The sequence below is a fragment of the Gavialis gangeticus genome, unplaced genomic scaffold (assembly GCF_001723915.1).
Source record: "Gavialis gangeticus isolate Ggan-Ray unplaced genomic scaffold, GavGan_comp1, whole genome shotgun sequence".
Taxonomy (NCBI): domain Eukaryota; kingdom Metazoa; phylum Chordata; order Crocodylia; family Gavialidae; genus Gavialis; species Gavialis gangeticus.
This window is the reverse complement of record NW_017729015.1, coordinates 18,899,448-18,913,235: the sequence shown is the minus strand read 5'-3', so window position 1 is coordinate 18,913,235 and position 13,788 is coordinate 18,899,448. Positions and strand designations below refer to the sequence as shown.

General features: G+C 47.4%; 1 protein-coding gene across 2 annotated transcripts in view; it reads left to right on the top strand.

Annotated features, from left to right (window-relative positions):
* Positions 1-2,222: 2,222 nt before the first annotated feature.
* The window catches only part of LOC109294200 (wiskott-Aldrich syndrome protein family member 2-like), a 12,003-nt gene continuing 437 nt past the window's right edge, over positions 2,223-13,788 (top strand). Inside the window, exons 1-8 of one of the 2 annotated variants that reach the window (XM_019512505.1) lie at positions 2,223-2,318; positions 2,568-2,721; positions 6,384-6,518; positions 7,053-7,206; positions 8,561-8,678; positions 9,521-9,651; positions 11,609-11,764; positions 13,573-13,679. In XM_019512505.1, the coding sequence (XP_019368050.1) occupies positions 2,592-2,721; positions 6,384-6,518; positions 7,053-7,206; positions 8,561-8,678; positions 9,521-9,651; positions 11,609-11,764; positions 13,573-13,679 (931 nt within the window). In that variant the 5' untranslated portion in view covers positions 2,223-2,318; positions 2,568-2,591. Of the gene's footprint in view, positions 2,319-2,567; positions 2,722-6,383; positions 6,519-7,052; positions 7,207-8,560; positions 8,679-9,520; positions 9,652-11,608; positions 11,765-13,572; positions 13,687-13,788 lie in introns of both variants that reach the window. The other variant, XM_019512504.1, reaches the window with a different exon arrangement.

The following is a 13,788-nucleotide window of genomic DNA, read 5'->3' as shown; positions in this document are numbered from 1 at the left end:
GTTCCCCGTTTTCTCCCCCCGCCAAGTTTTTTTCCCCAACAGCAGCAGAATGAAGTTGATCTCATTCTTGTCAGCTTCAGTGCTGGCTCCGGGACTCAGGATGGCAGCAATGGAAGCTGACAAGCCTGCTGCAGCCTGGGGAAACCGAGCGGCATTAGGGGCTCCAGGGCTGCCTGTTAACTGAAGCACTCTTTTTAATTTTTTTTTTTTGCCTTCCAAGTCAACAATAGAAAGGCTGTCTTCACAATCACAGAGGCTAAAAACCGAATTTTGCAGCCTGCGTAGTGGGCGTGTGGAGCGCTCTGCCCCCTGCCTTCATCTTGTTTGGGTCGGGTCTTGTGCAGCAGGGTTGGCAGGTGCAGCTCTAGTGTGGACAGTGCTGCATCAGAGTAAAAAATGGGTCTGGCTGGTGCTGGGTACTTTGGTTTCTAACCCCTTGGTGCAGATTAGGCTTTGCCAACGTGTGATGTACTCAAGGTAGCAGCTCCTAATAGATCACTGTTGGTTGCCTGCTCTCCTCTCTCGTGACGTGCTCTTGGATTAGCAGCATGGTAATCCCTAGGTCCGGACCATGCTATTGATGGGCATGGTTGCCACCATCTCTCTCTCTCTTTTTTTTATTCGGTCTTTTCTTTGGTCTCTTTCTCTGCACTTTTCCTGTCCATTCGTTCTCTGGCTGTCTCATTTCTGATGGCTACTTCACGCATCAGAAGGTCTCAGACCGTTGTAGGTGGGTGGGATGTCCATAGATAGCTCTTTGAGGTCAGGGCGCACATGCTCCCGTGCTTGAATTTTAAATAAAATACAGGGGATTCAGAATGAGCAATGCAAATCCTTCTGTAGTTTACTTGGTACTTAAATATTGCAGCGGGTGTGGGTGACTTTGGCAGCACCCAGGCACAGTGATTCCCAGTGGCGAGACCTCAGACCTCTTACTAAACCTCTTGCTTTTCTTGGTTTAGAGTTGGATGGTCTTTATCGCCTCTTGGTGAAGTTTTCAGGGTCTCAGCATTTTCCATTGTGCCGGGACAAGTAAACCAAATGATCTGCCCACCGCAGAGTTCAGCGGTGCTGTTAAATGACAAACCGCACTGGTCCATACCAGAGGTTTCTGTGTACCTGGCACATCTGCAGGGCTCTGGATCTTGAACTCCTCTGCCTTAACGCATTAAATTTAGAAATTCAGAATCTGGCTTGTGAGGTAATTAGCAAGAGATAATACCCACTCCTTCCTCTTAACACCCTGATAGAAAAGCATCCAGGAAGGACTCCTGGACCTCAGAGATAAGCTGCCAGCTGCCACAGAGACTATCAAAGGGTGGCTCAAAGTCAAGAGCAAACAGCTGATGATTTTTTTTTATGGTTCTTAGTTTGTTGCTGTGGGTGACAGGAAGCCATGTTCCCCAAGCTGTTAGCTTCCTGTTTTATTTTTACACCTAATGTGAGCAGATCAGCATACCCATTACAAAGGGAGTTGCCTGCATCTGTAAGGCTCTTCCTCCTCTGACCTGAAAAAAGAGATTTTTCTCTCTGAAATGCATTGAGAACTTGGGAGTACATTTGTTTTTGCTTGGTTTGAAGATGCTTGCAGATGTAGCTAAATACTCATCAGAGCCCCATTTACTCGGGAGTGAAGTTTCATTCTCTCTTTTGGGAATGGGGTTGTTGTGAGAGAGGCCAGTTACCTCCACGACTGACTGTGCTTGCTGGAAATCTTGCTGTTAGGAAGCACTGGGAGGGTAACAGGCAGGCACAGAAAACCACTTTCTGCAGTGCAACCCTCCAAAGTCCTTGTAGTCCATAAATCGTTAAACGCACTGGAAGTCGGGGTTGGAAGTGCCGTCCATCTGCTGCAAGAAATCAAGGTTCATATTCCCCTTCCCTCCCCACCCCTGGAGTTGGGCTGCAGCCCTGAGTCCTTACAAAGCTACCAGTTAGGATCAGCTATTGAAACACTAAAACAATGGTTCAGTATAAACCTAGGCCCCAAAGGGAGTTTCCAAGGGAAGAGGGGCACAGCCTACAGGATAAAGAACAGTCACCAGAAAGTTTCCTGGTCAGCTGCAAGCATTTCCTGTTGTCTCGGGAGAGCCAGCACTGCCTGCGCTGCCCTTGAGGAAGGAGGGACTGGATATGACCATGGGGTTGATGTGTAATATGTGCTTAAGGTCTGCCAGCCCTCTGGGTGAGACAATGGCTGAGTTGCAGCGAAGGTTCTGGCGCTGTCGTCAGACGTTCGCCAGCTTTGGTGCAGGAACGAGCCTGTCCGCAGGAAGGGTGCAGCGGCAGTTGTGTAAACAGCTCTTTGCTCAGCAAAGGTGGGTAGTTTTCCACTGCCGCCCGCACACCTGAGCCAGCAGGTCTCAGCGGCTCCCCTGCAAGCCACAGAACAGCGGGATCTTTCTTTTCGAAGAACCAGTTTTATAAGAGCAGGGAGGGGAAAAGCAGGCTTATAAATAAAGCCATTTCAGAGCAGGAAAAGCGAGTGCCATGGGCCTGGTGTGCCTGGAATTTGCAGTTGAGTAATCCTTTCCTGTTTCTTTTTTGGGTTGTTTTTCATCTTTCAGAGCACTGCCTGAAGCGGGTCCACCATGCCGTTAGTAACGAGGAACATCGAGCCAAGGCACCTGTGCCGTCAGACGTTGCCTAGCGTTAGAAGCGAGCTGGAATGCATGACCAACATCACCCTGGCAAATGTCATCCGACAGCTGGGCAGCCTGAGTGAGTACCATGGCGAGCCTGTGCCTTGCCCTCAGGAGCTGTTAGCGCTCTTTATTTAGCTCCCTCCCTCCTCTTGCGTTCCTGCTTCTCCCCCAACTGCCCTCCCTGGGTAATGCTAAAATCTTCTCCCAAAGAAATCAAGCGGCTCGTTTCTTCTCCTTCTCCCACCACTTCCCCACCCAAGAGAGGACGGGAGGGGAGGAGATTCAGGGACTGCAGCAGAATTGCAGATGGAAGGATGGAGCGCCATTCAGGCTTGTGAAATGGGAGGCTCTCCGAGCAGCCAGTATCTTACATCGGAGAATGTGCCTGTAATTGCACGCACTATTAAATGTAGCTAGACTGTGTTAAATCTACAGTGTGGCAGTAGCCTCTTATTTTTAATGAAAGGTAATCAAAACACATAGGCAGAATCCAGCCTGTCTGCCTGCAGTACGTTTATTGCCTCACAAGCCCCAAAGTCGCCACTTCAAACTAAGAATTGCCTCCGGGGCATTGGAGTTTGCAGGCTACACGGACAAACGACAACACAAATCATAACCATGGCTGGTTTGGCTCTCTAGCGAGCTGACCGATAGCCTTACAATGGGCAGAGTGAAAACACAGGCCTAAGCCTTATAATAAAAATAAATGGTAAGAGCCATTGTGTCTGCAGTTGGCCTTGCAGTGTGTCTGATACTAAAAATGTCTACATAGTCACAGACATGATCAGTCTGTTTCCACCCCCCAATCCAACACTGGGGAAGGTCCTGTAATTATTAGGGTTCTCTTAAAAAACACCCTGTGAGTGTGTGACATGAGGGATCATGCAGTAAATCTGTGCAAATCTCAAATGCAGAGTGACAGAGCTAATCCAGGTCCAAGAGGCATGCGGCGGGTGTGACGAGTACCGGGGAGATCCCTGAGGTTTAGACCTTCTTCGTGCATCTCAGCTAGTCAAACCATCTCTTTGCGAGTCTCATCAGAGATAGCAAAGTGCTGGAAGCCAAATTACAGCCTGGTTCCTTTATCAGGAGGGTACCGAGGGAGCCTGGCTCTGGGGTTTGGAGAGTGCAAGCTGCTGGACCAATTGCAGATGCAACGAGGAGAGTGCTGTAGGGGAAACGCAGAGGAAGCGCACAGAGGCAGCAATACTTGGGTGTATCACTGAATTTGAGAGGAACAAAGAAGGAGGAACTAGCATCTCCTAAGTCCTACTCTAGGGCTTAAGATGATACTTTTAAATAAGATATTTGCTCTGATCGCTGCGGGTTGTTTGTACCAAGTGATCATCTTCTAGTTGTCAGCATACTGCTTCCTCATGCCTTGAATACCGGAGTAATCAAGGGTGGGTTCAGGAAGTGACAACAGACCTGTCATATAATCAGCTGTGCCTATCACCCCGCTAACTTGTTTACAAAGACACGCACGCAAAACCTGTACAGTATTCATAACACAGTAACTTCGTTACTATCACAGCCACTGCATTCGTCATCTTCGTATTTTTGTCAAGTCCATGATGTTGTAGAAGCAAGAAATAGAGAAGACCTATGAAATCAGTCCGTCTTCCTGCTAGTACACTATAAAGATCATTTCAGAAGTTATGTTTTTTGCAGTAAAAGCAACTGAGTAGCTAACACAATGAAAGCTGCCCCGTCCCCCCCCAAAAGTGCATGAAATACAAAAGTGTGTACTGGATCTTTCTTATATGATATCCCTATGTGGATGCAGTTATGCAAGTATGGGAATAAACATACCCCCAAACGCACAGACCAGTGCATGTGATACCACATATTGTGTTTCAAGTGTAGTTTTCACCATTGTAAAACTAACATTGAGGTTTTTTCCAACATCTGCAGCCTTTCCCTTGTGAAATTGAAAAAGGCATTCCCGCTCTTGTTAAAACGGAAAGCAAATTGCAACTTTTTTGAGGTTTTTTTTTGCTGTGAGGTGTGTCAGATTGTGCTATAGGTAACCCTTGCCTGTGCTATTCTGCAGTCCTTTGCAAAAATGTTTGACCTCCTCTTACAGCAAGGTAGTATAGAGAGGATGCTTCACGAAAGGCAATTGTGATGAGCTCTCCCTGACTCCTGGGTCTGAGACAACAAATACTCTCCTCTGAGTTAGCCCAGGGAGGAGACAGTGTCCTGCATAAAACTTCATATACAGTGGGAGGAGAATCATATTTTAAGCAACTTGCATAGAAACCCCAGGTGCGGGGCTGACTTTGAGGATCCACATTGAACACCCCCCTAAAATGCACTTATCATTTTACCCACGTGGTTCGTTGCATGAGGGGCTGAATTTTTTTTATTTATTTTTTTTTTAAAGAGCCTGAAGTTCAGCTCTAAAATTTTTATTTAGTTTCTGGAGTGTGTGGTGGGATTTTCAAAAGTACTCAGCGCTTGACAGTTGCCAGTGACTTCAGAGGGGAAGCTCTTGGCTATTCAGTGCTCTTTAAAAATCAGACTGCTTATTAGCAGCTTACCTCTGGGCTTCTGTTTTGCCAGTCTTAGCAGGAAATGTTTAGAGACTTACGGTTCTGCAGGAGCCTGGCAGAGTGCTGCTTCTGATGGTGGAGCAGTTGGGCGGCAGGTGTGACTAAATCATTAATAACCAATGCTTTTGGTTTTATCTCCCCACCCCTGTTAGGTAGTACCTGAAAGTCCCAGTCAGGGACCAAGGAGCAATTGTGTTAGGTGCTTTACAAACAGAAAACAAAAACGGCCCAGACGTCTCTCTTTTCCTTGTCCTCCCCTGTCTGTGTCTAACTGTTGTCTCTGGCAATCTAAGTGCAAGGCAAGCTCTTTAGGACAAAAGCCATCTTCTTCTGTTCATACAGTGCCGGGCACAATGGGCTCCATGACAGGCTGATAGGCACCTGCACAGGGCAGATAATTATTAATTATGTGTGTTGTGGCAGGCTGCTGGCCGGTGGCTTGGCAGCCCAGCAGAGGTTTTACTAAGGGAACATCCCCGTTCAAGCAACTCCGGCAAGAGTCACCGTACATATTTTTTGATCTAAAATAAACTTGAAAGCGTCAATTTTTCCGATGCTGCCACCTGAAGGAACTAAAGGGTCAGTACTCTTGTCTGCGACTGCAGCTGGAGCTGGATTTCGCATATAGGGTCTAAAGAACACTGAACTGTAAAAATATGCACCAATTACCCTCGAGATGGCCCTACTGCAGGGTGGTGGCTTGTAATATGCGAGCCTTTGGAGGGTCCACGGAGCAATAAAATCTAACTATATTTGCTTGTCTAATAATGGGAACATGATAGACCCCTAAAGGGAGTTTAGACCAATCGGACGCGGAGTAATACAACATCCTGTCAGCTTGACTGGTGTCAGCCCTTCTTTATTACTTTAATAAAAACTTAAGAAGTATGCCTCAATTGTGTTGCGTTATTGTTTAAAGATCCCTGAGAAGGGTCAGCTTCAGCTGGAGCGGTGCCTCGCCGCACCGTGCCTCACCTCCTAGGCTAATATCAGCACTGACAAATTTGAAAACAAATGTGGCTCTTTTAAATGCCAGTAATGGCTCGCTAATGCTAATAGCGAAGCAGCAGCAGGTTGGCTAGTAGTAGGGAACAGTATCCGGAAAGCTGTGGAGCAACATGGGCAGGGGGTTGAAAAGCCTAATGCAGCCCAGAAGTGTAATGCAGCTGCTTTAATATTCCAGGTAAATTTGCAGAGGACATTTTTGGAGAGCTCTTTACCCAGGCCAACACCTTTGCCTCTCGGGTGAGCACTCTGGTCGAGAGAGTTGACCGCTTGCAAGTCAAAGTCACTCAACTGGATCCCAAAGAGGAAGAAGGTAATGGAGTGGAGCGCGGCGCTTGCAGCCCCCGCATGCTAAAGAGCCCCGGAGTTCACAGCCTTGGAATGAGTTTGAAGTTGTTTTAAGTGCTAGAGGCTCGCGGGTGGGTTTTTCCCCCCCTTCCACTAAAGAGGCATTCTTCCCTCCTCTCCTTGAAAAGCCCTTTGCTGCGTGCATGTGGAGGAGTTCCAAACCAGTCTGCTTCTGCTGGCTTGGGCATTATCAAGTCTCCACACACAGTGGCTGTCTGGTCAGTAAATGAAATGGCAGCATAGCTCTGTTTACAGAAATTTTAAAAGCTCATCAGCACCTTTCTTGACAGCCATAGCTAAACCGGCTCTGCTCTTGGTGGAGACAGGGTCAGAGTGTTGCTGGGCTTCCTAAGAGAGCTGTGGAAAAGGGAACCTGACCCCAAAAAGCGCTGAGCATGCTGAGCCCCACAACGGAAGTCAGATATTGCGGCTTAATCTTCTGTGTCAATGGCTTAAGGGGAGGTGTCCTTCATTTTCTCTCTTCACTGCTTCCCTACAGTGTCCTTACAAGGCATTAACACAAGGAAGGCCTTCAAAAGCTCTACCACTCAGGACCAGAAGCTGTTTGACAGAGAATCTCTCCCAGTTCCTGTCCTTGAAACCTACAGCACCTGCAATACTCCTCCACCCCTCAACATCCTCTCGCCTTACAGGTAAGGCTGCAGCATCTCCGCAGCCAGATGAGGTGATCACTCAAGGAGCAAAGGTATCATCCAACCTCATCAAGAAGTGCAGTTTCCTATGGGAAGGAGAGTAACCTGCTGGAGTGTCAGGCAGTCTCTACCCTCGCCTTGGGCTTTCTGTAGTTCTGCTCATGGGGTTGGGCATACAAATACCACTAGAAACTACATGTTAGGTTACCTTGTGTTGTTTCTGAGGAGAGCCCTGAATAGCACTGCATAAATTTCCTAGTTGTTCTTTATGATGCATGTTGTCATGCTTCTCAGTAATCATGCCCCTTTCTGAGAGCTTTCTTACAGACCAAGTTGGGCCCAAATAGGCAGTGCAAGAGGATCCTGTAAATTTTGGGATTTCTTTCTATATTTTCTGTGCCAGGTCTCCGGTGCCTGTTGCAACCTAGAACCTGGCTAGATAAGCAGCCTGAAGTCTTTCCCCATAATGATCTAGCTGTGTCATGTCATCCTGTCGATGCTTGCAGAGCAGGGGGTCAGAATGTGAATTTTTCTGTAGTCCACCTCCATAAATATCTTTTGAACAGGTAAAAGTAATTACAGATAGCTGGAGGCAGCTGTCTTCCACGGGATGCAGCCGTACTGCAAAGTAGGAGTGTGTGTATGTGCTCATGAGTTTCAAGGACGCTGCTGCTCTGATTTAGGGTTTCTGCAGCAGAGAAGATGGTTCTCCACAAAAAGAAGGGAAAAAAAAAAAAGCAGGATATGGGTGAGGGGAAAGGAGGAACTTGCCAAAAGGTCACAGTACGTGCAATTGCATGAAAGGTTTGACTCTGCGTGCTCTTGGAGGAAGTAAGAGGAGCTCAGTCTGTGGTGTGGGGGGAGCAGGATGCAGAATTTCAGCAGAGTTTCTCTGCTTTCTGATAGGAGTTTTGTCTAGGGCTTTGAGACATGTCCGCTTGGGGGTGTATTTATCAGCCTTGCTGTGCAGCCATGCTGTCTGCAGAAGGGCGGCGTGAAGAGAGGAAGTAGGAGGAGGCCTTGACAGAAAGTGGGAGGGGAGGTTATATTTTACAGGGGCAGAGTGGAGGTGAGAGAGGTGCTGTTCTCTTAGTGATGATTCAGAACAGCTGAGGTCTTGCACCGAACTTCAGATGCAGAAATCCAAACCGGGGGCGAATTGTGCTGCAAGGCCTCGAGGGTGAAATGAGTGGCTCCTGTCAGACCCAGAGGCCTGCTGTCTGTTCTGAAGGAGATGAGAAGCAAGTGTAAAATGTCTGGCCTTTTGTTTCCAACTCCTGGAGGGTTGGCTGTGGCATTTTGTTTGGGCTTCGTGCAAACACCTAACTGGCTCTTGTGTGTCTTTCTGTGCCAGAGAGGATGGCAAAGAAGCACTTAAGTTCTACACCGACCCTTCATACTTCTTTGACCTTTGGAAGGAGAAAATGCTGCAGGACACCAAGGATATCATGAAAGAGAAGCGGAAGCACAGGGTGAGGGAACAGGACGTCTTTGCACACCAGCAAAATGATCCTAGACAAAAGTTAGGCAATAGTCTGAAGTAGCTATTCTTCCGATCCCGGTGTTTCCTTCCCCTTGGGTTCTTTAGGGAGGAATTGGGTGTTCTCACAAGTAAAAATACAAAACGCAAATCCTAGCCTGATTGCTGTAGCTGAGCTTCCTTTTAACACTGGTGAATAATACGGCCAGTTGCATTACGAAAGGACTTCATAGCTGGCCTGCCAGGGATCACCTCAAAGTGACTTGCATTTTAGGTGACTGCAGCATCACATCTCAAAGCATATCGGGGCTTTCCAGCCAAAGCACAGAAGCAGGGACTTGGGCATGACTGAGTTCTGGAAGTGAGCTTGGTCATGGCCCAGCCCAGCTTCTCATGGCAGGCGTGTGTCCATGTAACACAAGTCCCACTTAAGTCACCACTGTTTGGCAAGGGGTTATAGGCAGCCTCAGCATAGGGCAAAGAACATACAGGCCAGGGAAGGTAAACTGCCCTACCATTCCTTGCCATACTAGCCTAGTTTTTCTCAGGCACAGTTTAAACACGCTGGCTGGGCAGTTTTGGAGAAGGGAGTTTGCATTCTTGACAGCATCTGTTGAAGCTGCAGTGTAGCTGGAGTATTAGTTTTAGTATTGATCTGCCAGTTGGACCCTTCAGTAGTGAAGGCTCTCTAAAATACTTCATGACATTAGTACCATTTCCCCAGCTCTTTGCCACCCCCCTGCCAGTGACCCTGAATAAGGAAGAACTAAACCAGCCACCATTTTGTATTCTAATGGGTTCCCCCCCCACACACACACTCTTTTTCTCATGTAGAAAGAGAAGAGGGAGAATCCCAACCGAGGGAACATTAATCCTCGGAAGATCAAGACCCGGAAGGAAGAGTGGGAGAAGCTGAAAATGGGCCAAGAGTTCATTGAGTCCAAGGATAAACATGGGCCTGCTGGGTAAGTGTCTGTGGCTGTTCATCCTGCCCCCCACGAAGGGGAAGTAGCCTTGCATTGCTGATTGTAATGCAGTTCACCCTGCTCTGCAGTTTCTCCGGCTTTGCAGTGCAGCCTGGATCGATACCACTGCTAATCAGAGTCTCTAAAGTAAATCCATGTGACGATTTGAAATTTGCTAAATAAATCACTAACTTAGCAGTTTAGAGGGGCGAGCCACGAGTGGTTTTCCAAGGCAGCTCTGCTCTTGGCTCTCCTGTGCCACAGACCTAGAAATACCAATGGCTTGGAAGTGGCAATAAGTGCAGTACCATCTAGTTCACCAGGACCGTGTTAACCAAAAGGCAGTGCAACTGGGCAAGAGGGTGGAAACAGGAGGTGCAGATTCTGTTCCCACCCTAGAAATGTCCTTTTGAGGCAGCCTTGCAGGGATCAGGCTGTGCTTGGGCCCTGGGGGAGGTGGTGGGTGCTGTCTGCCATGTGGAAACCCCCCTATCAAAAAAAATCAGCAAGTAAGATGAGGCGGTTTCTTCACCCCATGACTCACATCAGCACTCAAGGAGTTAAAGGGACATCATTTTAGTAGCCTTTCTGTCTCCTTGTAGTTGTGGCATGAATACATTTAGCAGCCTCTTCCTGGGGAAAACCCGGTGGAGATGGGGCAGGCAGATATTCCCAGAGCCGGCTGCTTCAGGTATCTGTCTGTTTTGCATCAAGAAAGTGTTCTTGGGTCTTGCAGCGAGGGGGCGGGGCAGCGTCTCCATGATTGCTTTGTTGCGTTTCACAAATTGCACTTCAACATTTTAAGCCTCTTCTCCTCCTCACCAGGTCTTTTGAGCTACAGCTCTCTCTCCAGCCCCCTTTGCTCGGAGATTTTAATTTAACTGCTGACATCAGTTAGGCTGAAAGCAGACTGAATCCCCACAATGCACTTCTCAACATGCTCCCTTCTTGCTGCTTGCAGCTTCTTTTCATTTGAGAAAATCCTGGTGGTTTTGCTGCTGTTTTTAAATCCCGCTCTTCATAGTTTTAAAAATAAAACTTGTTTACAGGAGGTCTGGCTGGAAGAATCAGGCTGCACAACAGCACCTTTCCCTTGCTTCCCTGTTTTCCATTTTGGCTTCTGAGCCTTTGAGACCTGTTTTTCTTTCACTGCTTGGAACAATCTTTCTGACTGTCAGAGGAGGGGGTGATTCATTTCACCAAGACATGTGGCTTCTGCTCTGGATACTTTATTATTGCATCCATAGTGTGCTAGGTGCTTTCCCAGGCATTCAGGAAGTGCTAGTCCATGCCTTGATAAACTCCTAGTTGCACCTGGGACTTTTTTGGTGCCATTGACAATGTGCAGCCTAACAGAGATCTTGCAAAGTTCATTTTGGAGCAAAATCCAGCCCTGAAATAAAAGCAAATATTAAAAATACTAAAATTAGTAGGAGTGGGGTTTTTTATAATTATTATTTTAAATAAAACAAAGGAAAATGAATTTCCCTGCAGTGTTTGGGAGTGAACGTTGAGTAGAGAATGACATTGAGTAGATGCTAATAGTAAATAAAAATGGAAGTAACCAGCATGCTTCCATTTTTCTGAACTGAGAAGCCCACACAGTAAATCTTAGGTTTCTAACAATCTGTGCCTTTTTTTTCCTGGAAGCAGAGGTAAGGAAACTTAATTTTACTGTGTATAGGCTGTTTTGAACTGGACTGTGCTTTCAGCTGTTCTTTGTATTCTGGTAGTATATAAGGATGTCATGTCAGGGCTGCACTGCTTTGGGTGTTTTTATGTAGAAAGAAACTCTTCCTTTAGAGGAGTTTGAATAATATGGTTTCTGCTGTCTGCATGGCTGTCCTCTTGTTCCCATGTTTCTGACTCCCTGCTGAGAATTTTCTCCTCATCCACAAGGAGCACTGGGTATAGCTGAGCTACTGTTTTCTTTTAATCTTGTGTTGGCTTTTTTTAGGTACCCCTCCAACATGGTGTATCAGAACGGCAGCATCGGCTCCAACGATAGCATGGATGTAAACTGCTATCCTCCGCCGCCACCGTCAGACTCCCTCATGCCTCCACCTCCCTCGTTCCTAGATGATAGCCTGCCTCCACCACCAGTGGAATTTAGGTAACTTCCAAGACCTTTTGTCTCGCTATAGAACCGCACGCGCTGCAAAGCAATGGCATAAGACAGGGTTGGCTGCTCTGCTGAAACCCATTAACAAATACTGTACTGAGGTAAGAGCGAGCCTGTCTAGAAGAAAAGTGCACAATGCCAGTGACCCCCTTTGTAATTTGGGAGACAGTCAGCAAAAGTAAAAGTCATAATGAGAACAACAGCAGGTAAAACTTCAAGTGCTTCATAATATCCACTGTGGAAGGAAGGCATTTCCCCAGTTCTCCTGTAATTTCAGGTGTTGACACCCTCCTCCTAGCTTTGCAGTTCCAGTGAACAGTTTTTGTTTGGTCAGGAGAGTTTCAACTGATAGGTCTCTTTCTCCACGTACAGATATGTTAGAACATGTGGCCTTGCCTCCCCAGCCACTCTCCGTACAAAACTGGTTTCTCATACTAGATTCCTGCCCTATCCCTATCTACCCTCTCTGATCTTTGCAAGGGCAAGTTGTAGGTGCTGGCAAACATCACAGTTTGAGGGCTTGGGAACCAATACTGCCAAGTGCAGAGTGTCTCCTGCAAGGTCTTGAGCACCCTCTTGGCTTCAGCGTACATTTAACCTATTGCCTTCAGTGTAAGTTTGAGGGTACACGCATTCTGCAGGATCAGGCCCATTACGTACCAATTCCAGGCTGCAAAATTATGTTTTAATAGTAGCTCAAGCCACAGAGGTCTGAACTATAGAATATTGCTTCCATCACCGGTGAATGTTAATAAGCAGAGAGGGAGAGTGTCTGACAAACAGCACCAGTTTGTCTAAGGGCAGTACAGCGCTCTGAAATGTGATTGAAGAAAATACTCTGATTTCTCGTAGCCCAGGCTCTGGTGCTCCAGCCTGCATTCTTTTCCAGGACTAGAGGTGTGGGGTTTTAAATGGCATTTGATCTGGCATGCACAGTTACTGAAATCTGTGGCTGCTCACTAAGAATCTCTCTCCAGCCCCACCCCCCCAACTACCATTATAAAATAACCAGTAATCTCTCTCTATCAGATCAACACTGTTAGCTCCGTGTTAAACTTGCCCAGCTTTGAGGCAAAACCATTCATGTTTGCTGTTTACCAGGCAGTGAGCCATCATCGTAGGGCTTCCAGTAACGACATGTGCAGTAGTTGATGGTGCTTCCCAGGCCTGTAGTGTTTTCTGCTTATGGAAACAATTTTGTTTCCAGATTATTCACTCAACTGTGAATCAGTGTTTCCCATCAGTGTGTACTGGATCTCCATGCATTGTTATCCTAGACCTAGGAAAAGCGGTGGCAAATCATCCCTAGCACTAGAGTTGTAGGCTTCGAGCCACAGCAGTGAATCCAATGAACAGCTTTATACAAATGTACTAATAGCCCAGGAACACACGCAGCATAAATAGCAAACGGAGGAATAGATGTTACCTCACCTGCCATTCCTTACTAATAAATGCAGCCCCTTGGATTTATTGATGAATGCTGCTGCGGCAGTATGGGCTGAGAAGGCACTCAGGGCTTGGTCATGCTGCCTGGCCTCGGGCAGGGAGAGGCTGGATGGCTGGTTGATAAGATGGTTCTGTCAGCTGCCCTGTGAGCTATCAGTTGTTCTGTTGCCTTAGCCAGGAGAAAGGCAACAGGATACTTAATACCAGCAAGCAGCGTCCTGGGGAATTTCAGTAGAAGCTGGAAGTTGGAGGTGATTGTTTGTCAGAGAAAATCCTTCCTGCACAAAGGTTAGTTGATGTAATGTAAGCGAAGCTCACGGCTAAGGCTCCTCTTTCTCTTTCTTCCACAACAGCTACCCAGTAGACAACCAAAGAGGTTCTGGCTCTGGAGGGCTGAAGAGATCCAGCCTGGTTAGTCCAAGCCACCCTCCACCAGCTCCTCCAACTGGATCCCCTCCAGGAGCCAGGCCAGGCTTCGCTCCCCCTCCAGCTCCTCCGCCACCACCACCGATGGCAGGAGCCCCCCCACCGCCACCTCCTGCAGGCTTTTGTAAATCCCTTCCTACACT